This window comes from Bicyclus anynana, chromosome 24 (genome assembly GCF_947172395.1).
Source record: "Bicyclus anynana chromosome 24, ilBicAnyn1.1, whole genome shotgun sequence".
NCBI lineage: Eukaryota > Metazoa > Arthropoda > Insecta > Lepidoptera > Nymphalidae > Bicyclus > Bicyclus anynana.
The window spans coordinates 10,020,676-10,044,518 of NC_069106.1; the positions used below are offsets into that span (position 1 = coordinate 10,020,676).

General features: G+C 37.6%; 1 protein-coding gene across 1 annotated transcript; it reads right to left on the bottom strand.

Moving 5' to 3' along the window:
- Positions 1-22,745, bottom strand: LOC112054908 (methenyltetrahydrofolate synthase domain-containing protein). Its single transcript, XM_024094851.2, has 13 exons — positions 22,551-22,745; positions 16,729-16,945; positions 10,153-10,313; positions 9,047-9,133; positions 7,494-7,582; positions 6,344-6,418; positions 5,318-5,433; positions 4,741-4,870; positions 4,251-4,394; positions 3,395-3,484; positions 2,534-2,584; positions 2,175-2,408; positions 1-1,316 (listed from the first exon to the last, which is right to left on the bottom strand). The coding sequence occupies exons 1-13, from the start codon at positions 22,588-22,590 to the stop codon at positions 1,308-1,310; spliced, it is 1,443 nt and encodes a 480-aa protein (XP_023950619.1). The 5' UTR covers positions 22,591-22,745; the 3' UTR covers positions 1-1,307.
- Positions 22,746-23,843: the final 1,098 nt, after the last annotated feature.

Consider the following 23,843-nt stretch of genomic DNA (forward strand, 5'->3'; position numbering starts at 1 on the left):
TTTTTCAAATGGAATTTCGATTTTGGATGATTTGTTACTAATGACGTCATTCGTATACAAAGTGGAGACAAAACTCATCGCAAGGTATCTTCTCTACTCGACCGAAATCTTACAACACTAAGAAAATATGTTTAACAAAATATGGAAGAAATGCTCAAGTCTCACATTAGCATTGAAAAAAAAAAACAGAGTAAATTCCTTTTACTATTTTTTTTTTTACTTTTAAATATATATTAATCTAACGTTTAAGACTAGAGAACAACTTAAACATTCATAAAGATATATCAATTATACTCTTTGTAAATATAGCTCACTCTTTCTAAACAGATGCGCCGGGGTACGTGTGCGAGAGAGATAAAAAACCAAATACATATAACATAATAATTATGTTCTTTATATATGGGAAACTAAAATTCTCACTTCTGGTATAATATTAATAAAGAATCCAATATATAAGGTGTATATACAATATACATAAATATAAAAACGTATGAACTAAAAATTTTCATTATGACAGTACTTTAGTAATAAACGTAACGGTTGAATAGTAACCCTATCTCTGTCTAACAACAGTAATTTGACATACGATAGAAGAAGAGGTTATAATAAAGGGGTATAATTACAACTAATTGTGAATTCCGTATACTAATGTACCTACACAAGAATACTTTGTGCATAAAATAAATATATATATTTATATAGTAAAGATCTACATAGGTATGAACACAAATGGTAAGGTATGAATATTTAAAACTTAGGTATGGAAGTCAATATTACTTGAAAATATATAAAATAATAAAAAATCAGTTCTGGCCTGTTACTTCTTTTAATAACTTAAACTTGAAAAATCCAGACAACGTATTTAATGATATATAAACATTTTAAAAACAAATTTAACATCAAATGTTTGCAATCAATGTTCCAGTGATTGCAAACATTTTTTTTTTCGAATAAAATAAAACTTGAAAATGTATTACAACTCTCGATACCCAAGTTTTAAGTAAAAAGTACCTTTAGATTTGTAATATTTTATAATCAAATTGACCATAACGTTCAGTATCAAAACAACAAGTATTGTTAAAATTAGTGTCACACGCCCGGCGCAGAGTAAAATCAACCTTAAACCTAAAACAATTAGTATCGGAATGCGACAGCCAACAGTGGCCGTCGAGGCTCCGCGTGCGAAATTAAAGCGAGCAACGACCGTAATATATGTGTGTTTTACAAATTATATTTATTAAAAAATATTATGTTTTTTTTTATTTAGTGTACTCTGTCGGGTCGAAAATTGTTTCGGCTCGCGGGAATCAGTGTACCTGGAAATGATATAATTATGACATTATTTATCTCAATATAAAAATGTTGTGCGCATCTGCTAATCGATTTGTATGCCTATAGCTTGGCAAATTTGTTCGTAACACTCCTGATAAGCCGAGAGGGGGGGTAGCGATTAACCGCGCTCAGTCCTTCCCCGCCCGTCGCCCGCATGGTCATCAACGAACTAGCCATCGGCAAATAATCCATAAATCCAACAATAAGTGTGGACGGATCGAACGTCACGACAAGAATGAGCTAGTCGCCTTCATCACCAGCACTCGGCCTCCCAATAATCCCCACCTAACTCACGTAACACTTTGTACTATCTCGGCTTGTGACGTCACGAACCGATCTAATGACTCACACGCACCGACACGTGCGTACGTACCTCGGGTAAAGGCACGACTGCGGGCGCGTTTGCGTGCACATCTGCGGGCACGTCTGCGTGCGTGCGTACGCACCTCAGGTGCGAGTGCGGGTACGGGCACGTTTTTTTCAAATTCAAATTCAAAATTAATTTATTTCAAGTAGGCTCAGTTTACAAGCACTTTTGACACGTCAGTTGACTATTTGTAAAGTTTCTACCACCGGTTCGGAAGGCAGGTTCTGCTGAGAAGATACCGGCAAGAAATTCAACAGTTGCTCTTTTGAAGTCATACAGTATTATAATTTACAATTGAGAACAATTATTTTTTCGCTGGATGCAGGTGGCTCAGTATCGTGATGTTTTGTCCATCGGCTGATATGATGATGATGATGAATATTTTGTCTTAGAAAGTTTGTGAACGGCTGCGACAGCTGCCATGGGGGAGCGGGCTCTAGAGCAGCAGGCGCGGCGTGCGTGCGTGCGTACGTACCTCAGGTGCGGGCGCGGATACGGGCACGACTGCGGGCGCGTCTGCGGGCGCGTCTGCGGGCACGTCTGCGGGCGGCTGCGGCGGCTGGCGTGGGGGAGCGGGCTCCACGAGCAGCAGGCGTGGCTTGTCGTCGCGCTCCTCGCCGGGCGCGCCCCCCGACCCGCCCAGAGACATCTCCGACAGCGCAGAGATGACGCTCTCCATGTTCGGTGGTGTGTACACGTCGCCTTCGCCCTGGGGTGAAACAAGAAATCAACAATACTAATACATATCTGTCTGTAGTGCTTCTCTGTCCGAGCTAATCTTTAGAATTTTAATGGAACTTTCTCTAGAAGATACAGGTATTGAGGTAATTTTACCTTTGGTGGGCTAGGCTTGAAGAAATGTAGATAGCAGAATCCACGGAAACCCTGTAAAATATAATAAAAATTTAATATATAATTAAATTTTAGAATGGGGATGATAACAGCGCCGCAAATCTGATCATCATCATATCAGCCGATGGACGTCCACTGCAGGACATAGACCTTTTGTAGGGACTTCCAAACATCACGATACTGAGCCACCTGCATCCAGCGAATCCCTGCGACTCGCTTGATGTCGTCAGTCCACCTGGTGGGGGGTCGGCCAACACTACGCTTACTAGTGCGGGGTCGCCATTCCAGCACTTTGGGACCCCAACGTCCATCGGCTCTTCGAACTATGTGCCCCGCCCATTGCCACTTCAGCTTCGCAACTCGTTGAGCTATGTCGGTGATTTTGGTTCTTCTGCGGATCTCCTCATTTCTGATTCGATCACGCAGAGATACACCTAACATAGCTCGTTCCAGTAGCTGTGTGACTCTGAGCCTTCTTATGAGGCCCATAGTCAGCGACCAAGTCTCGGAACTGGCAACACGCACTGTTTGAAGACTTTTCTCTTCAGGCACTGAGGAATTTCGGACGAAAAGATGTCGCGAAGTTTCCTGATGCAGCCCAGCCGAGTTGAATTCGACGGTTCACCTCTTTCTCGAAATTAGACCAACTGGATCATAATATGTCCTAGGTCGTCTACAATTTCGAATGCAGCGTTCTCAACTATAACTGGGTGGAGCGATACATGAGCATTACACATTATTTTTGTTTTGGCCGTGTTCATTTTCAGGCCCACCTGTTGAGAAACGCTACAGAGCTCAGTAGCGTTTTCTTGTGTGCTTAAATTAAAAAAAAAAAATACTGACCTTCCACACCATGACTTGTGGTTTGACGCCGCGTTCAGACAGCGCCTGCTTCAGATCGCGCACTCGCGTACTGGGACTGATGTTTGAGATCTATACAACAAAACATATAGTCTAAGATCCGAATTAGAAAAGATCTACACAAATTATATAAATTAAGTATTTTATATCAAATTAAATATGTCAACAAATATATTGCCAATGGGTTGCCTAAAAAATTTCAGTCCAGGATATATTGGGATCCTCTACTGATACAAATTCAGTAATTTGCTGTATCTACTGCTCGCCATTTCTCTTTAATGATAGTTAATAATTAATAATGGTTAATATAGTGTAGGAAATAGTAGTCTGAGACGAGTATGATGTCAAGTGGTGCGACTTGGTTCTGTAAAGAGTGGAGAGTTAGAGAGGGGTACCGATTTGTTGGCGGAAACGACTTGCGATATAAGACGCTCGTCGTACGGTCGGCTTCAGTATACTCGTGGCGTTCGAGAAGTCCACATTTCTTGTTGTATAATTCTTTATGGGTTACTTGGGATAGGCGGAGAGAGTGACTTGAGTGGAAAAGTCGCTGGCGTCCGCTGGTTTGATATAGAACACTTTTCATCCAATAATCAGATGGGTGAAGAACGTTTCTAATACGGATCTTCAACTAGATCCTGGAACAATCACTTGTTATGTCTTTTGACATTTATGTCCCAAAGAGACCGTTCATAACGACCCTGTTGTTGAAGCATTGTCGAGTCTATTGTTGAAGCATTACTGAGCCTGGTGTTGAAGCATTGCTGAGCCTGGTGTTGAATCATTGCGTTAACATTGTTGCAGCATCGCTGAGCCTATCGTTGAAGCATAGCTTCACCTTGACAGTGAAGTCGATGACGGGCTTGGGGCGGCGCGGGCGGCGCGGCTTGTCCTCCTTGCTGAGCGACTTGGTGCTGTTGCGGCGGCGCGGCGTGCGGCGCGCCTTCGTCGACTTGGCGTCCTCGCCCTCTGTGGTGTTGCCCTGCGAACGAAACGATAATATAATGGTTATAAGCAGTCGCTCCAGGCGCCAAAACCTAGAGAGCGCCTAAATGATAATCCTAATCAACCGTAGACGGTACTGCGACTGATTTTCAATTGGTCAACCCATAGTATGGTCAAGATATTCGCGTTCCATTCTTACTAAAGTAAGAATATGGTATAGATGTCTCCATATAATTAGGAGCAAACAGGAGAGGCGCCATAATTGGATCTCGCTCCATTTTAAAATGCATTGCTCCTATACTTGTAAGTCTTTTCGAGATGTCGAGTTGTTTCAACACCAATGCATTGGTCCTATGTTTGTATACAGTTTGACAGTAACTCACTTCGCCCTCGCTCTGGCTCTTGTGCGAGCGCGTGCGCCTGCGCTGGCGGCGCGTGCGCTGTCCGGTGCGCTGCGCCGTGCGCTCCTCAATGTCCGTGTCGTCCTCCTTCAGTACGCACGCTCGACCCGCGCTGCAAAAACAAAAATCGACTCAAACAATACGCTAGTTGACACTTTTTTTTTAATGGTCTTAAATAGTTCATTATCGTTCTACTAGACGGAAAAAAAAATCATATTTTTTTTTGAGACGAGATTTTAAATACGTTTTTGATAATACGATCCAAAACACCTGTCAGCCATGACAGTCTATGTTTCAACTGTTTCACCACGTCAGTATAATAAATCCCTCACAAACGGAGCGTTTGACGAAAATATTTAGTTAACAATAGTTCGAAGCTTAGTACATCAAGTGTGTTAGTGACGTCACAAAATGGACGACAGCGTTTTTGACGTTTGGAAATTTGAAAAAATACGTGATATTTAAATTAAGTTTTCTTCACAGGATGTCCACCGGCCGTTGGCTCATGCGTTGGGTTTCTATCACCTGGTATAACTTAAGACTACAAAGATTGTCTCACAGCATCTCGATCTCGCGCAGCTGGCCCAGCACCGGCATCAGCTCGAGGCGGCGGTTGGACAGCAGGTGCCACAGGATGCCCACCGGCCGTTGGCTCATGCGTTGGGTTTCTATCACCTGGTAAAAAATCATCAAACAGTTGGCAAATTCGTTGGTGACAGTCTCCGCGGGCGACGGGGGACGTATAACTGCAGGGGTGATAGTAAAAATGATGACAGTTTTTCATGTTTTTTTTTTTCTTTCTTTACAAGTTGACCACAATCACCTGATGGTAAGTGATGATACAATCTAAAATAGAATCCATTTTCTTTTAGTATAAATTCGATTTTCTCGGAAAAAAAAACAAATGATCACCAGTGACAAATGGGACTTTTTCGAAAGATTTTGCTTTTTGAAGTGAAGAAGAAGTGTATCCATAATTCCGCGATTCTGAATTTATCCCCTAAAACCTCGCAAACTATCTATACTAATATATAACGCTTGTTTGTTTGAACGCGCTAATCTCAGGAACTACAGGCCCGATTTGAAAAATTCTTTCAGTGTTAAATAGCTCATTTATCGAGGAAGGCTATTAGGCTATATATTATCCCCGTATTCCTACGGGAATAGAAACCACGCGGCGTCAGCTATATTTACTGTAGGACATTGTAGTCTGAGACGAAAATGACGTCAAGTGCCGCGACTTATTGTCGTAAAGAGTGGGGCGTTAGAGAGGGGTAGCGATCGGTTGGCGGGAACGACTTGCGATATAAAGCGCTCGTTGTACGGTCGGCTATAGTGAGTGTGAAAAAGGAGTGTTGGTTAACAGTCAAAGACGTCTTTAACCCTACACACAACGTTTACAAGTGCGTGACTTCACTCAAGGTCATTCTCTGCCATTCAATTGTCTTATTTTTGTTACAGTTTGATTTGTTTATTAAGTTGTCCTGACAAATGTTGTGAACTTTGTTCATTGACATTGACATTGTTTTTCTTATATTTGTCTGAGTTTGCTAAAATAGTATTATTAGTATAGATAGATATATACCTGTGTTGGCGTGACAATGAGGTCTATGGGCACATCGTGTGGACCAAACAGCTGAGCTGGCAATGTGTCGAACACCTGAAACATCATAATTATACATTGACTTCTTATAATAAAGGGACACACAATCGTGTACACAAGGAAATGGTCCATAATTGTATGAAGCCCAGGATCAGGATTGTACCCTGGCTGAAATAAAAGAAGATAATTTTTTTTAACTATTTTAGATTATATAAATCTACGAATTTACTTTAATTCTTTAGAAATAATATTCATTAACTCCCAAGAAATGCACCCATGGCGGATAGATGACGTTTTCGATGCAGTAATCGATTTGACGTTTGCTGTCAATTGTCTTGCTCTATGGTCGCCATCTTGATATAACTCAAAAACTTGGGTTTATTTTTTGATTTATTTCTTTTTTATTTAGTTAGATTTATTCACTTTAATAAATTTTTGTAAAATACTTGTATTTTTTAAAATTTTATGATACGGGGTACAAGAGTGGACGTGAAATGGACCATCACCTATCACTTAAAAACTGGCCAATTTTGCTTTGACAGTTTTAGAATTATTGGTATAGAAAATACATCAAGTGACGTCACAAAAAGGACGACAGCGTTTTTGACGTTTGGAAAATTTGAACGTGATATTTAAATTGAGTTTTATAAGAAATCCTTAACTTTTAGAATAGAATAGAAAATTTTTATTTGTTAACACAACACATTGAAAACTTAAAACTAATACACATCGTGATACTTATAACTATAAATATATAAATAATATAGAATTAAATGTGTTATGCCAATAATATGGATCCGACTCAGCTAGAATGTTGTGGGTACAACAGTACCTACAACGCTGATATTCTGCCCAATCCTTTTGAGGGAAGAACAAAACGAAGAAGCTAAGAAGAAGGTTATAAACCTAATATGTAATAATTAAATAGAGAAAGCAGTGTAAAATCATTATGAAAAAGAAACAAAATTAATTTATAGAAAGCAAAATTAAATTATAGAATACAAAATTAAATTATAGAAAACAAAAATTATAAATAAACGTTAATACAGAAGCCCAATTCGAAATTATTTTTAATAAAATATTTTGTTACAAGTGCGCTACACATTCTGATTTTTTATTAATTGATACCCACCTGACAATCGTGCACAGTGGTAGCGACCAGCGTGTTGGGTTTGATCGCCTTCATGTGCATCATCAAACCAAACTCCAAGTCACCGTAGCCTGAAAACATTATAATAATATTAATGGATTGTTTATGTTAAGCTAGCTTGTTTACTTATCAATTTAGTTTTGTTGTTTTTGTTTTCTTTTTCGCCTTTTCTATTAATTTATTTCTATTATTATCATTATTAAGTTTTATTGAAGTATGTTTTCCTTGTGAGCTTGCTATCTATTTATTTAGCTGTAAGTTTTCCTTTCTAAATAAATAAAATAAAATAATTAAATAATAACCTATAGTAGGGAAGTTAATGGATAACCTATACTATAGTAGGGAAGCCCGGAATGCTAAATTTGCAGTTACTCGAACGTCATGGGGACCGATTGCATTTGGTAGATTAAATTATAAAAAGAATAAATGATTATTTACTTTTTTTTACTTTTAGCGGTAGAAAAAAAAAACTACAGACTTTAAAAGCAATTTTTATTACTATGCTTTACTGAAATTGTCAGAAAATTTTAGCGATTAATTGGGAGGTTATTTCCTTCAAAATAAGTAAAAAATCACACTCGTAACCCGAGAACTAAAATATAAGGGTTTTATTTTGTAACTTTGAAACCCTCCCATTTCATTACGTTACGCTCAAATCGTCAGATTTTCGAAATGTGCAGTTTTTAGCTATCAACTCACCTAACTTATCTTAATCTGACGTGCTGGATGAGTATTTATGAAGTTAGTTTTTTATTTGGTTGCCCTAAACGTACTCACCCAATATTAAGGTCTCATACTTGGTGGAGGTATTCAACAACGTGCAAGGTATACTCCCTTATGTTTATCTGCCGCGCTCGAAACTGCAAAAATCCCCTCTTCGGCTCCCCTACTACTAACAACTACGAGTAAACACACTAATATTATAAATATTATTTTCACTACCTAGGTAAAGTGGAGAAAACAACAACGAATGGATTCACTTACGAAAGGAGTTTTTTAAACTACTATCTCCCACGTTTACCTCACATACTCATTATTCATCTTCACAGTAGTCGGAAATTATGTTACCGGGTAAAAGCATCTCCCTTAATATCCAAAATTGTAGACTTTGTACATTTAATTATCAATTAAAATAAATCATTGAATATTTTACTAAACTATTTTATACTCGATTACAACTATGAAACATCGATTCTATAGAGACAGTTTTTAAAATCGCATTAGATCATCAATCATATACTTGGACAGAAAAGTAACGTCTAGCGAGGCAGATCCTTATGTAATTAGTCTGAGGTTTTGAACAATGAACCGATGAACCAAGATTGTGTGAGCTGTGTCTGTGGCGACACCTCATCTATGGTTCTATGAAAATCAACCCTTTTAAGGGTAGCTTAAGCCGAGCTGGGGGCATTTTCTTGGTTATGCCAGAAATCGCAGGGTATAGGTAATTGTTCTGGGTGTATAAAGATATGATGTGTAGCATAATGTTGAAATTAATGCATTTTTCTTTCTTTCTTTTAATGAACATGGCTTACCTTTCCCTTTACCAATACGATATCCCTCCTTGGAGACCGCGACGGAGCCCATCACGACGAGATCTAGCGAAACGGAGTCTTCGATACCTGTTGGAGACCATTTATACATTCAATAATAGGGATGATGACAGTTTTTCAAGTCTATATAATAAATCTGTAGAGAGATCACTAATCACTCCCTGATAGTTATTTTGGAAATATATTTCATGTATAGAATTACATGAAATATATTTCCAAAATAACTATCAGGGAGTGATTAGTGATAGATACTGATGCCAAAAATGCAATCAGTAAAATTTTTGTGTCTATCTGTATGTTCGATAGAGAAACAAAAACTACTCGACGGATTTTAACGATACTTGGTACAATTATTCTTCATACTCCTGGACAGGTTATAGTTTACTTTTCATCGCGCTTCGATCAATGGAAACAGAGCAGTGAAGGGAAATGTTGGGAAAACGGGAGAAGTTTCTCCATTTTTACAGCGTAAGGGCTCGATTAAAGAGGTAACTAAGGGCGGACGAAGTCGCGGGCGTCCGCTAGCGAAATATATTTCCAAAAATTTAGAAAGGTGCAAAAATGCATTAGTAAAGTTTTTGTCTGTCTGTCTGTATGTTCGTTAGGGGAATCACGTTTGCATTACTTTCTCACTTCGCTCCGCAGCCTCGCTCCTCTCCGGTGGACTGGCAGCCTAAATCTATACTTGATGACGTGCACTGTTTACCGACAACAAACCGAGTAGGGGAGAGGTGGCATGAAAGGGACATTTTTGAATACGAGGCCACAGTAAGCGATTGAGAAAATATTTGGAACAGATTGAAGACGAATAGGAAGCGTTTAATATTAGACTATTGAAATGAAATGCAATAGTTATCATTAATCAATTCATAGTTTATTTCCTCATCTTTAAAAATTTTGTATTTTGTCCCTTTCATAAATGGCTTGTATTGAAAGGGACTTTACCTAATTTTGAGGAAATATGTATGCAATTTAGTTAATATTTTTATATAACTGAACCAGAAATCAACAATATTTCGCTCCGCTGCCTCGCTCCGCTTTGGTGGAAAGGCAGCCTTAGCATAGGTTTTTACGGCTGAAACACTCACTCAAAGGTTTCCCATACGTCTCCATGCCGTTCCGAGACACCGCCTTCCTTATGGCGCCGGGCCTGGTCTCCTCCTCTGGCAACACCATGCGGTTGAGGAAGCCGCTCTGCAGACGCGGCACTGGCACGTACAGGGTCTTCTGTTTCTCCAGGCACGTTACCCTGGGAACAAATCATCATCATTAACAACCCATTTTCCACTCACTTTTGAGCACGAGTCTCCTCTTAGAATGAGGGGTAAAGGCTAACAATCCACCACGCTGGTTCAATTGCGGATTGGCAGAATTAAGAAAATTCTCTGATGTTTTCTTTTTACAGTTTGAGACACGTGATATTTAATGTCTTAAAATGCACATTGAAAAGTTGGAGGTGCATGCCTCGCGCCGGATTCGAACCTACACCCTCGGAATCGACGCCCCTTTGACCGCCCTTAGGGCTCCTTAATCTGGCCATGTCGCAAAATCCCGTCTTTGCGGACGTTTACTAACTATAAACTACCACCCTGCCAAATTTCTTCTTTGTACGTTAAGTGGTTTCGATTTTCATGACCTTTTTCTTTTATATATTAAAGATAGATATCATTATCAACCCATATTCGACTCACTGCTGAGCTCGAGTCTCCTCTCAGAATGAGAAAATTCTCAGGTATGCAGGTTTCCTCACGATGTTTTCCTTCACTGTTTGAGACACGTGATATTTAATTTCTTAAAAAGCACACAACTGAAAAGTTGGGAGGTGCATGCCCCGGACCGGATTCGAACCCACATCCTTCGGAATCGGAGGCAGAGGTCATATTCACTGGGCTATCACGGCTCTTTATTATTTTGGCTTACTAAAATTGTCAGAAAATTTTAGCGATTAATTAGGAGGTTATTTTCCTTCAAAATAAGTAAAACAATTAATCGCGCTCGTAACTCGATAACTAAAATGTTTTATTTTGTAACTTTGAAACCCTCTCATTCAATTACGTTACAATTTTTCTTACAACGTTTACTAACTGCCAAATTTCATCTTTGTACGTTAAACGGTTTTCGAAATTTCATGATGAATGACCTTACTGTTTTATATATTTAAGATAGATATATCAGAGAAATGTCACATCTAGATATTATTAAAAGCGATACTGCATCCGAGGTCAACCTATCTCGCTCATTAGTCATTATTTATTCGCCTTTGACAAATTCAGACATTTGTCCTTATGCTTCCTTACTTGACTTGATTACGTAATTTGTTGCAATCTAAAGATGCTGACAGACTTGAGCATTCACTAGTAATGAGTATTCGTGCGAATGTTAAATCACAGAAAAATACGAGAACATTTTAGCGAGCAGATTTGCTTGGAGCTTTTTGCTGACATCTTCATGAAGAATGTCTTTTGTCGAGCATCGAATTTTTTTCATGGTTTTATTGGAACTATTGGAATTTATTGTTTTGCATGGTTTATTCTCTAAAATATTCAATGTACCTACATACTAATAAATTAATCACTGTACAAATAATTAATGTGTGAATTGATTATTGTAAATTACAATCTTAGCTGTTTTTTATAATGATATTGCAAGCTGTAAGGCGGAATTTGGTGTTTATTTCAATAAGATCAGACTGTAACCTGAATTTATAATAAATAAATCTTAATTGATTGCTTCGAATAGAGCGTTCGCTAGAATTCTCAAGATGTTAGTAACAATATTTGACTCTATGCTTAGCTCGGCTCGTTGTTCAATTCAACAAATATAAAAATGGCGAATGCTCGATGTTCTGTTACAAGTGAATACCCCAAGCAACTGGTGGTTGAGGCAGCTACATCCCCGATACCAACGCTGATTGTAGATCTAGACGCCCAAATAACGTCCTTTACGATCCTGACGACAACGCTTCCCAGGCAACACAAACACAAGCTACACAGCGTCTTCGCCGGCAAAGACGAGGCTCCGAATATCTGACGTCACCCAGACGTGGGCTTTTAACTCACGATCTCGGGGGCGCCCGACTGATACACTCATGCCAAAACACCCTTCCCGAACGGCCTTCTAAGCCGAGGTCCGAGTCTCAGAGGAGACGCCCTTAGAGAGTCGTTCCGCCTGTTTACTCTGCTTCTGTTGGACCCCATCAGGCAATGACTCTGTGCTCGCCCAAACCCCCCGGTGACGCCGCTGAGGTCCCATAAGGATCCTACGGCACTTATAGGTACAGTCAGAAAAAAAATACTCGAGTCTATCAGCACCTTAAAATCCCAAACAACGATTTTTATTGATAACAAAAGTTATTTTATTAAAATTAAGTTATAAGCACTCATTGTACTCGTATAAACAATACCGAGATAGACAAACGCATTAACTAAAACTGTTTGGTGTACGCTTTTTTTTTTATAAAAAAAATATTTGCCATATCTTTTTTAAATATGACCAATATTCCCATTCCTCCTCAACTAGTCGGGAAGGACTGTATCAGGTACGACAATAGACCAACGGGGCGGGGATCGAACCACCACCCCTCGGTGATGAGTCCGACCACTCTTACCGTTGAGGTGTGACATGATATTTTGGTACGAGAGCTGGTGGTTAGACAAGTTTTTGCTTGTTTTATTGTTTGAGTAAAAAAAAATGAATGTCCGAGTATTTCAAAATTTTCAATTTAATTATTATTAGTTTAATAAAAGCGTGCGAGCCCCGTGCAATTATAAATACGTTATCTATGTGCTAACAAGAGGTCCGAGTGTATCAGTTTTATAGACATTGGGTCAAAATGCAAATATGCAAACATTATTTATCAATATTTGACATTGGTTTCAATTTAAGCTAAGCTAATTAGAGGAGACAAATTGGAGGAGGCCTTTACTCGTAGTGGGGTCCATATGGAATGAAAAAAAAAAATATGGTACAAGTTTATATAATGTGTTTATTTACGAGTAAAATGTAATCGTAACTTCTATCAATTGTAAAAAGTTTAGTAACATCATGCATGCACATTATGTAATACCTACTTGTAATAATTATTCTATATTATATTTAGATTGTAAGATTCGATAAGGAAATAAAAGGCTATATTATTATTATAATTAGAGGAGACGCCCTTAGAAAGACGTACCGCCCACATCTTATGCTTCTGCCTTCAGGCACCATCAGGCGATGCTTCTGCGCTCGCCCTAACCCCCGGTGACGCCGTTAAGGTCCCATTAAAGAGCCATATAGCTTGGTAACACTCGCTATGGTCCGCGCTTGTCGGGGGGCGTGTAGCGATGAATGAAAAACCCATGACTGATGCACCTCAATTCCCCGCACGCACGATTTCAAACACGCGCAGTCTTTCCCCCGTCGCCCGCATATCAGTGTCAAAAAGCAATTAAGCTAATCTTTGTACCTACTTGACCTTAAAAACAAATGATTAAATGACAAAAAAAAATTTTGAACTATAAAAAAAAGAAATTAACGTTTGATTTTGCAATTATTTCAGAAAGTCATACAAGTCCGTCCACTGATCCGCATCGTGCCGATCGCACGAATCTACCGTAAAATTAAAAATCCCTTTAACCGATATGTCCGATACGTACGAGTCGAATCTGTGGACGCCTGTCTTTAGAAAGCTGATTAATAATAAAAAAATTTTAGCCTTAAGCTGACTGTCCAGTGCGCGTAGCGGAGAAACAGACTAATGCGGAGCGGAGTTGCGTACTGTATGTCCACCGGAGAGGAGCGAGGCTGCGGAGCGGAGTGAAAAAGTACTACGGAGCAGAATTGCAGACGTGATACCCAACTCCGTTACCATTTTTATATGAATCTTTCAAACTAGCTCGCAAGTCCCTGTCCAATAAAGAGGAGCGGAGATTTTGTGAAATTCTATCTATACTAATATTATAAAGCTGAAGAGTTTGTTTGTTTGTTTGATTGAACGCGCTAATCTCAGGAACTACTGGTCCGATTTAAATAATTCTTTCAGTGTTCGATAGCCCATTTATCGAGGAAGACTATATATTTTATCCCCGTATTCTTACGGGAACGAGATCCACGCGGGTAAAACCACGCGGCGTCAGCTGGTTGGTTAATATTTCTCCGTTTCTCGGCTCCGCTGCCTCGCTCCGCTTCGGTGGACTGGCAGCCTAAGTCGATACGAAAATAGCTTTATTATCAAAGTCTGATACTAAAGTTGTCAGTCATTCTTAGTCCAAGAAGACACAAATTAATTATAGACTCGAAAAACATATTCCTTCCTCGGAATTCGGGTAAAAAGTAAACAACTGTATAGTTACATACAGTCGACAACTATAACATTGCGAGACGGTGCTCTCTCAGTTCTGGTAGAGTGGTTCCGTATTATATAAACAAGTCATAGCGTGCAGGATGTGTATTGAAACTATTAATTCAATTGCCCACTGCTATATAGGCGTAACTATCATTAAATATATTACTTGAAGCGGGTATTAGATTCGCACTACGAATACGAAATTTCTTATACGTGTTACAGATGTGCAGTTTTAACTGTACAGCAGCTGTATAGTTAAATTATAGTTTATTATTTTTACTGTGCTGTTTTGTTTCCTTTTCTTTTTCATGTACCTTCTTAATTAGTGTAAATGGGTTTGTCCATACTAATTAATAATAATAATAAATAACTAAAAATAAATAGTCTGTAAAGTCAAAACGGACACCACACACGGGTTTCAGTTTTGACTGTACAGTTATTTCATCGATCTCCTATTAAAAAGTGGATACACATACAGCGACCAAAAAATGTCCCCACTCAATGAGTGCCAAACACAACTTCTTGGCACTCAATTCAAGTAGTCGCATTTCAAACTTAAACTCAATCCATAAGGTTGAATTTGCACTAAATTTGGGACTATATTTAAAGGCCTTTAGGTATAATTTTCTTTACCAATAATTCTAAAACTGTAAAAGCAAAATTGGCTAGTTTTTAAGTGAAATTTTCTATATGATTGTGTGTCCTTTTATTATAAAAGGTCAATGAATTATTTTAATGATTTTTTATTATTCTACAAAATACATATTGAAATTAAGCCTAACCATAGTGCAACATAAACCAGTTGGTTTTACTGTACACTGGTTATTATAAAAAATTATACAGTATTAAAACCTAAAAACCAAAAGAGAAAAATAAATCATTAGCAGGTAGTAAAACAAAATTACTTAATTATTGCATGAGTGTACGTTGTTGCGATGCTAAACAGGTTTGATTGAACATTCGATTAATAAAACTGTACAGTTAAAACTGCACAGTCAAACTAAAGGTCTGTAGATCAGGTTATAAGAATTTTTGTGAATATCATTATATATTTTATATATTTAGACATCTTTGTTGCACATATACAATATAACAAATACAAAAAAGAACAGTATAACATTTACAAGCAAAGACGACCTCATCAACAAGAGTAATCTTTTAAAAAATATTGTCACTGTTTTTTTTTAATTAAAAAAAATTATAAATATTTTTTTACTTAGCTTAGTTGCTAAGTAAAATAATAATAATAATAAAATAGATTAAATATAATTAAATAGATTCTTTCATAGTTTTATCCAACTTCTAAAACAGAAGTATATGTTCGGGTGTAGAATACATATAATTTTTTCAGTAAATAAAAATAAATCATACCAAATTAAAAGTAACATAATTGCTTAATAAATACATGCACAATACACGAGTGACAGAGAAGGCAGAAAAAAAGGTACGCTGACAAAAAGTTAAATAAAAATAATAATAGGCAAGTTGGTAACGTTAGTTAAAAAAGATATAAAAAAATTCAGAGTTTCCAAATTTTTCGAAAATCTTCACGTAAAAAGCTAATTTCTGTATTTTTTCAAATTTCTAGATACAGTAGTTTCGGAGAAAAAGGGCATGGTCAATTGTCGTCTATTTGTTTAAATAACTTAAAAGCATTTTTTTTTCAAATTCCAAAAAAAGTATTTTTTAAATCCTGTTATCGAGACCTTTCATGTGATGTATCACAAGATGTAGTTTGCAAAAGTTTTTTTTTTCCAACTTTCCATCTTACCCCCCATATCCAAATTTTACCTATTCATCCATGTATTTGGGTCACAACAATTTGAAATTGGTCCAGTACATTCGGAGAAAACAGATAAACATTAAAATGTGCGCGAGTGATATTATAAGGGTCCCGTTTTTGTACTAAGTACGTTCGGAACCCTAAAATCAAATCAAAACAGCCCTTTTATCGTGTCGCAAATATAGTGTGTTTCTTAACGCGTAGTGTACATTAGCGCTTGTCTATTTATATTGAACAGTTAACGGGCCTACACGGCTTTGCTGCCAAAACCCACGACCGACACCATTGGATACAGAAATAAGCGTAGGGGTCATTGGTCTTTTTAATATTACTTTCGAAACAGCTGACAGATCAAAATATAGAAAATATATTAAAAAAAAAGAGATTTTATATAAACTAGTGGACCGAAAGCCTGTGCTAGTCAGACATCCCTCATTTTAGGAAGGCTGAAAGTTCAACAACCTTAGTAAGACGTGGGTTTAAATCTCCTTTTCGTTTGTACAAATTAATATTTTGTCTTACATAGACTATACTATTATTATAGGAAACACTAACCTCACAGGCTCCTGTGGTTTGTCAGGGTTGACCTTCACCGTGTTGGCATTTTTGAACACGTCGAGCTCAGCCAACTTGGCGGCCGCCTCTGCAGCACCCTTGAAGTTGGGGATACGGTTGTACACCGGGCGGGGGAACATGGCCAGCCCATTGGTCTCCAGGTGGCGCCATATCTTCACGCGGAATGACTGCTTCGTTATCTCCTCGGGCACTGGTGCTGTGGACGACAATGTACACCAAAGTCAGCGAGTTTTGACGGCCTCCGTGGCGCAGTTGACGGAGGTCCTGGGTTCGATCCCCGGCTGGATCGATTGAGGTTTTCTTAATTGGTCCAGGTTTGGCTTGTGGGAGGCTTCGGCCGTGGCCGACCCCACCCTACCGACAAAGACGTACCGCCAAGCGATTTAGCGTTCCGGTACGATGTCGTGTAGAAACCGAAGGGGTGTGGATTTTCATCCTCTTAACAAGTTAGCCCGCTTCCATCTTAGACTGCATCGTCACTTACCATCAGGTGAGATTGTAGTCAAGGGCTGACTTGTAGAGAATAAAAAAAAGAGTCGCGAAGCTGAAGTGGCAATGGGCAGGCCACATAGTTCGAAGAGCCGATGGACGTTGGGGTCCCAAGGTGCTGGAATGCGCAGTGTTGGTCGACCCCCCACTAGGTGGATCGAGGATATCAAGCGGGTTGCAGGGAGACGCTGGATAGGGCAACTATATTTGACTACCTTTTTGGCGTCATCAGCAGTTTGTAGTGCAGTGGTTCTCAACACAGAGGTTCTAGGTTCGGTTCCTAATTTCTCAGCTAGGTCAGTTTAGAACTTTCTATATTATAGATTGAAAAAAATTCAACAACAAAATTGTCCATCGCTTTTTGAAGGAAAGGAGGTAAACTCACAAACCGAAAACATTTAACACTAATAATTATGTTGTGTCCTTACACTACACACACAACTATAAACTTTAAATCATAATACACACATGTGTAATTTTAACACAATGAAACATCAATTCTATAGATGCAGTTGCATCATATATTTTTAACCTCTAAGGGTAAACCTCTACCGAGGCAGGTCCTATAAAAGGTCATTGGTCTGAGCATCTGAGAGCTACAGGTGCACTATAAAATATAGAACAAGTAGACATTCTACACATGAATCTCCCATTAATAAGTGGATGCACAATCAGCAACCAAAAAACGTCCCCACTCAATGAGTGCCAAACACAACTACTTGGCACTCAATTCAAGTAGTCGCATTTGCAAATTACACCTTAAACACAATACTTAAGGTTGAATTTGCTCTGAATTTGGGATTTTATTGGACCATATTTAAAGGTCTTTAGGTATAATTTTCTTTACCAATAATTCTAAAACTGTCGAAGCAAAATTGGCCAGTTATCAAGTGAAATTTTCTACATGATTGTGCATCTTTTTATTATAAGAGGTCCATGATTATACATTAGGAATGCAATGGTTATAATAAAGGATAGTATTAGATTATAATTGTTTGCATTGCTATCAAATGAGTGATCACCTTAAAACAACTAGAACTAGTTAGAGCCTCAATAGCTCAACGGTAAGAGCGGTCGGACTCACCACCGAAGGGTGGTGGTTCGATCCCCGCCCCGTTGGTCTATTGTCGCACCCACTCCTAATACAGTCTTTCCCGACTAGTTGGAGGGGAATGGGAAATATTCCCCATTGGGTCATATTTAAAAATATGGCAAATATTCTTTTAAAAAAAAAAAAAAAAAAACTAAAAACTAGTACTACAGTACAAGGCCAAGTCTTCCACATACCAAACACCTGAACACATAACATTCTATAAAGTTGTACAACTGTTTATTTAAGGCAACCATAATAACTCACAATAATTATGAAATGAAATTTATAATAGGGACGATGACAGTTTTTAAAATAGTATATATAATATACATTAATAGTATGCTAATAGTACAGCAATTTTGTAAAAGTAACAGGGTATCTGTGATCATTACTTTCGGAGCTACAGGGATTTAAAGGGTCAGATTTGCGGCGCTGCCACGGATCTTGAAAAATACCCCATACAATATGATACGAATTAATGACGTCGTAAGTACATAATGTTCGTTAGATTTGTATTTTTTTTTTTTTTTTTTATGCAATATAGGCCAGCGCTTGACTACAATTAAGCCTGATGGTAAGCATTAATGCGGTCTAAGTTGGAGCGCGCTTACCTAGAAGATGCCTATTCACTCTAGCTTTGAAGGTGTCCAAATTGTATTTGTCAGGAAACACAAACGCCGGAAGGGCATTCCAAATTTTTGCTGTACGAATTAGAAATGTAGATGCAAATCTTTTCGTACGAGTTGCCTGGACATCCACAATATATGGATGCCACCGTTTGCGACATCTTGCTGTTCTGTGGTAGAAAGGGGAAGGAGGAACTAGATGGTGAAGTTCCTGAGCACACTCGCCAAAGTATATCCGGTAAAAAACCGACAGACAAGCTACATTGCGACGATGTTGCAAGGTCTGCAATTTCGCCTGTGTCAACGGTTCATTACCAATTATCCTTCTAGCGCGGCGATCTATCGAGTCTAATGCATCAAGCTGATATTTTGCAGAACCATCCCAAAGGTGACTGCAGTACTCCATACAAGTTCTGACTTGAGCTTGGTAGAGGGTGAGAAGTTGTTGGGGTGTGAAGTACCGCTTGACCTTATTCAGGATTCCCAGTTTTTTGGCTGCAATTTCAGCTTTCATTTAGCAAATTTATGGGCGTTCAAACAAAATTACTAATATCTTTTTTATTTGTACGTTTATATTTATAGTTCACTTATTAAAAAATGTTACATTTAATGTAAGTAAGCTAAATCTGCACGAATTTTCATCTAATTACGATAAAACAATTCAATAGATTTTGAAATTTTATAATCTTTCGCGGAGAAAGATTTTTGTACTATTTCAGAGGTGAGAATGAATGGATTTAATATTAATAAAGTATTAGGTATATTATAATGTGTTAGATATAGGTAAGTATGATTGTCAGTTACTAATTGACATCTTATCAGTCAACAACAGTTAGTATAATATAATAATGACTGTATATATTATAATAACTGTATGTGTAACACTTGACTAATATTGTAGGAGCACACTTAGTATGCCCTGAATTTTTTAAATTCAAGATAGGCTTGCATTTGTCTATGACCTCACCAGGGGCGTACCTACCACCGTACCAGCCGTATCAATACAGGGCCCACGGACTATAGGGGCCCCTTACGTGTGAAAGCAAAAATTAGTAAAACATAGGTAACCCACCTATCTCTTTTTTTCCCTGGTTAAGCGTGCGCCCAAAAGTTGGAAACATCTTACATAGTTTAAGTCACTGTCATATTTATTTTAAGTGAGCATTTATGTTTCTTTTGTGGGAAATTACCTTTCATTTGGGTCCCCAACTCATTTAAATACAGTGCCCCTCCAGGGCAAGCTACGCTACTGGACCTCACTTGATGTGTAGATATGGTCTAAGATGGGACAAACTTTCCTAGAAGATGCCTATTCACTCTTGCTTTTAAACATGCCCAAGTTATAAGAATCAAGAACCACAGACTCACGAAAGGTATATCCAAACTATAGCCATGCTAATAGAAGACCACACGCATTATATTCCAGTCTCTTTAAAGTCCTAGGGACATCTACAAAAAAGAGATGCCTTTAATTTATTCTATGACTAACGGCCACCTGCGAATCTGTCTGTGTGAAACCCTTTCCCTACCCTACCCTACCATACCCCTATTCAACACAACCCCTACCCTATTTCTACCCTACCTCTAACCTACGCCTAACATACCCTGATGAAGCTCAATTAAGCCACCAAACAGCATTGCTGTGAGTCTGAAAGTTATAACAGCGAAATGACAGACACATGAAGCTCAAATTCCAATTTCATTTAATTTAAATAAGTAGGCTTATTTCACTAGCACTTGCAACATCTGGTTATATTGTTATAGTCCTTGAAAACTTAAAATTAAAGTTAGGAGGGTCCCAAATACACATTGGTTTAAGAAGAGCCCACAAGAAACTCTGCAAGGGTTTGTTTTTCTTATTGCATTTTGCCTCAGGTTGACAAAAGCCAGTCTAACACGGAATGTTGTTTGTATACCTTCATAACCTGGCTCTGTTATATACAATGGTTAACCACCGCCGTCTTAAACTATGCTGGGGCTCTTGGGCACTCAAGAATTTGGGGCCCTTTTGGAAAATAAAAAAAGTAAATTATACAACCATTTGTTTATTAAGTATGACCATATATTATAGGTAATCAAATACAGTATGATAAAGGTAATATGTCATTAATGATATTAGAATTCTGCTGATTTTTTGGTTACGATAACGGATAGATAATGGTTACGATAATGTTGAGCAAAATCTTCTATCAGGTATATACTTAGAAGTAGGGCTCTGGGCACATGCCCCGTGTACCCTTATGATGAAGACGGTATTGTGGTTAACCACTCAATATCAATCCTGCTAAGATGTAGAATGCCCTTCAGGATTTTGTGTTCCCAGACACATATAATTTGAGCACCTTAAAAGCAATGGTGAATAGTCATCTTCTAGGCAAGTGCGCCTTATCTTAGACCTCATCATTGCTTTCCATCAGGCATGATTGTAGACAGGCCTACCTTCTATACTAATATTATAAAGAGGTAAAGTTTGTGGAAGGGGTAATCTCCGAATTTCCTTCTTAAATTTCTTTTTCTAATAGAAAACCACGTTATTTACGAGTGTCATAGGCTTTATCCCTATATTCCCAAGTGAAAACAAAACAGGTGAAACTGTGAGGCAACTGCTGGTACAACATAAAAAGGCCTAAAATGTGTGCTACGACATATCTATAAACGAGAGAAAGACATTTGCCAATGGCGGCATGATCAAAACATCACTCTCTAGTCTAGCCCTACGTCATCAACCCATATTCGGCTTACTGCAGAGCTCAAGTCTCCTCTCGATCTGATTCGAACCCACACCCTCCGGAATCGGAGGCAGAGGTCATATCCACTGGGCTATCACGGCTCATTAATTTTTTAACATTTCCTGCTAATTAATGAGAAATGTGCTTTAAGCCAAGTGAGACAGAATTGGGCTGACATTGAAACTTCATCAAGTTGTTACATTAAAATAATAACTCCCACATACAAAACAATTAATACAGAACCATAATTTTAATAGATATATTATAATCCATCTGTACAATGTACGATTAAAAAGGATTTAGAATCAAATTAGAAATTCATTTCAATTAGAGACATAAATGAAGGTAGGCAAAGAAAATAAAATCTCCACGTTTTCTTATAACAAGCCACTGTTTCTGACATGTAATATCTATCAAGGCGAATAGTAACGTAGAAAAATGATAGCAAACACAATTAGAAGTCTAATAAATAACATTTTTACAATAAGTGGGCAGAATGTTGGTATGTGACTCATTTTTCACACTCCAATTATGCCACCAACTGTAGTGTAATTGCAAGCGAAACCACCCAAAACGTAAATCAATGCACGAAACCAAGTGAAAACATAATTTAACAGCGTAATTAGAGGGAAATGCAATGAATTCGTTAATGGAAAAATCGCTTGGTAAAAAAAGTTAAATGTCGAGCCAATTTTGAGGGTAATACCAAATAACGTGTTCGCAACGTGTTTTATCAAGTAATAGAACAAATTTTTACAATTTTTAAATCATTTTCTAAAGTTATTTTCGGTGAAACCCGGAAAGAAAACAGCGCATTAGTATTGTTGTCCTGCTAATATTTACGACAACAAACCTAGAACTCACCTGTTTCGGTCGACGCCGGCGTTTCTTCTCCGTTCTGCATTGTGAAAACTATCGCAATCGGGAGGAAAAGATCGATTTAGTGGCAAACTAAGTGAAAATCATCAAATTTTCAATTTTTTTTGCAAAACAGAATGCTTTCCACTCAACAGAACCGTCACACACAAAAATAGAACGCGAATAAAAATTAAAAAACAAATGCAACCAACTTCGCGATGCAGAACAAAGTAATGCCAACATCAGGGAAATATTTTAAGGCTGTGATACACGATTACAACTTGGTCACCAACTTGGAAGCCAACTTACCATGTATATTTGGATTTTTATTTCGTATTATTTTCGTATAATGCGACACAAAAGAGTAAACAATAAAGAAGGGTTAGGTAGCCCAGTGTACTGTCACCCACTTGGTATTGCAACTACCTTGATACTTGACATTAATTGATATTTGGTTCTTTACATAGGTAATATTATGTTCTTTTTTTAAATAAATGAGTTATTTTTTGAAATAAGATGAGAGGTTGAAAATCATATTATTATCTGATATAAATTAATAAACATATTTGAAAAATACTTACTATCTAGCCCAGATGTGATCATTATGTGTTATGGGTACTAAACAGGTGATTTCATGGTTTGCATTTATTAAATTTCAATAAATTCAAGTCAATCTCATCTAAATATTTATTGTAATTCGTCTGGTAACTATCCGAATTTCAACTATGATTTTAATATTCTGATAAAACTATCAATAATTATCGGTTGCTCTATAATGACAGATCTTTCTGATAATGACAGTAAATGTAGTGTTGCCACACAGCGAATATTTTACTTCAAATTTTATTATTTTCTACTCTTATAAGTCGCACTATAATAACTTTTGTTAACCAAGGTTACGTGATGAGAATTATGATGGCTGTTTCGTTAACTAAATATTCTTCTTTTGCAATCGAAACGTACAAACAGTACTTGTAAAATGTTTAATTTTAATAGCCGTTAGTTTGTTAAGCCGAAACTCGAGCGCGACTTAATCGATTTGTATATATATATGTAAATATAATATTTATTTTGTTCACTTTCACATATTCAGAAATGAATACACTGATGTTAGTACTATAGAAATCTTTGTGATTGTCATATTAAAAATACATAATTAATGTCAATTTTCTTGTTACCTATTGCATGTTAATTAAAACCAAGATTTTCTCTAGTGTTTCATTATCACGTGTTGAAGTGAAAACTGACATAACATTCCTTTACTTTAGTTAAAATTGCGCCTTGCACATTCGTTTTATC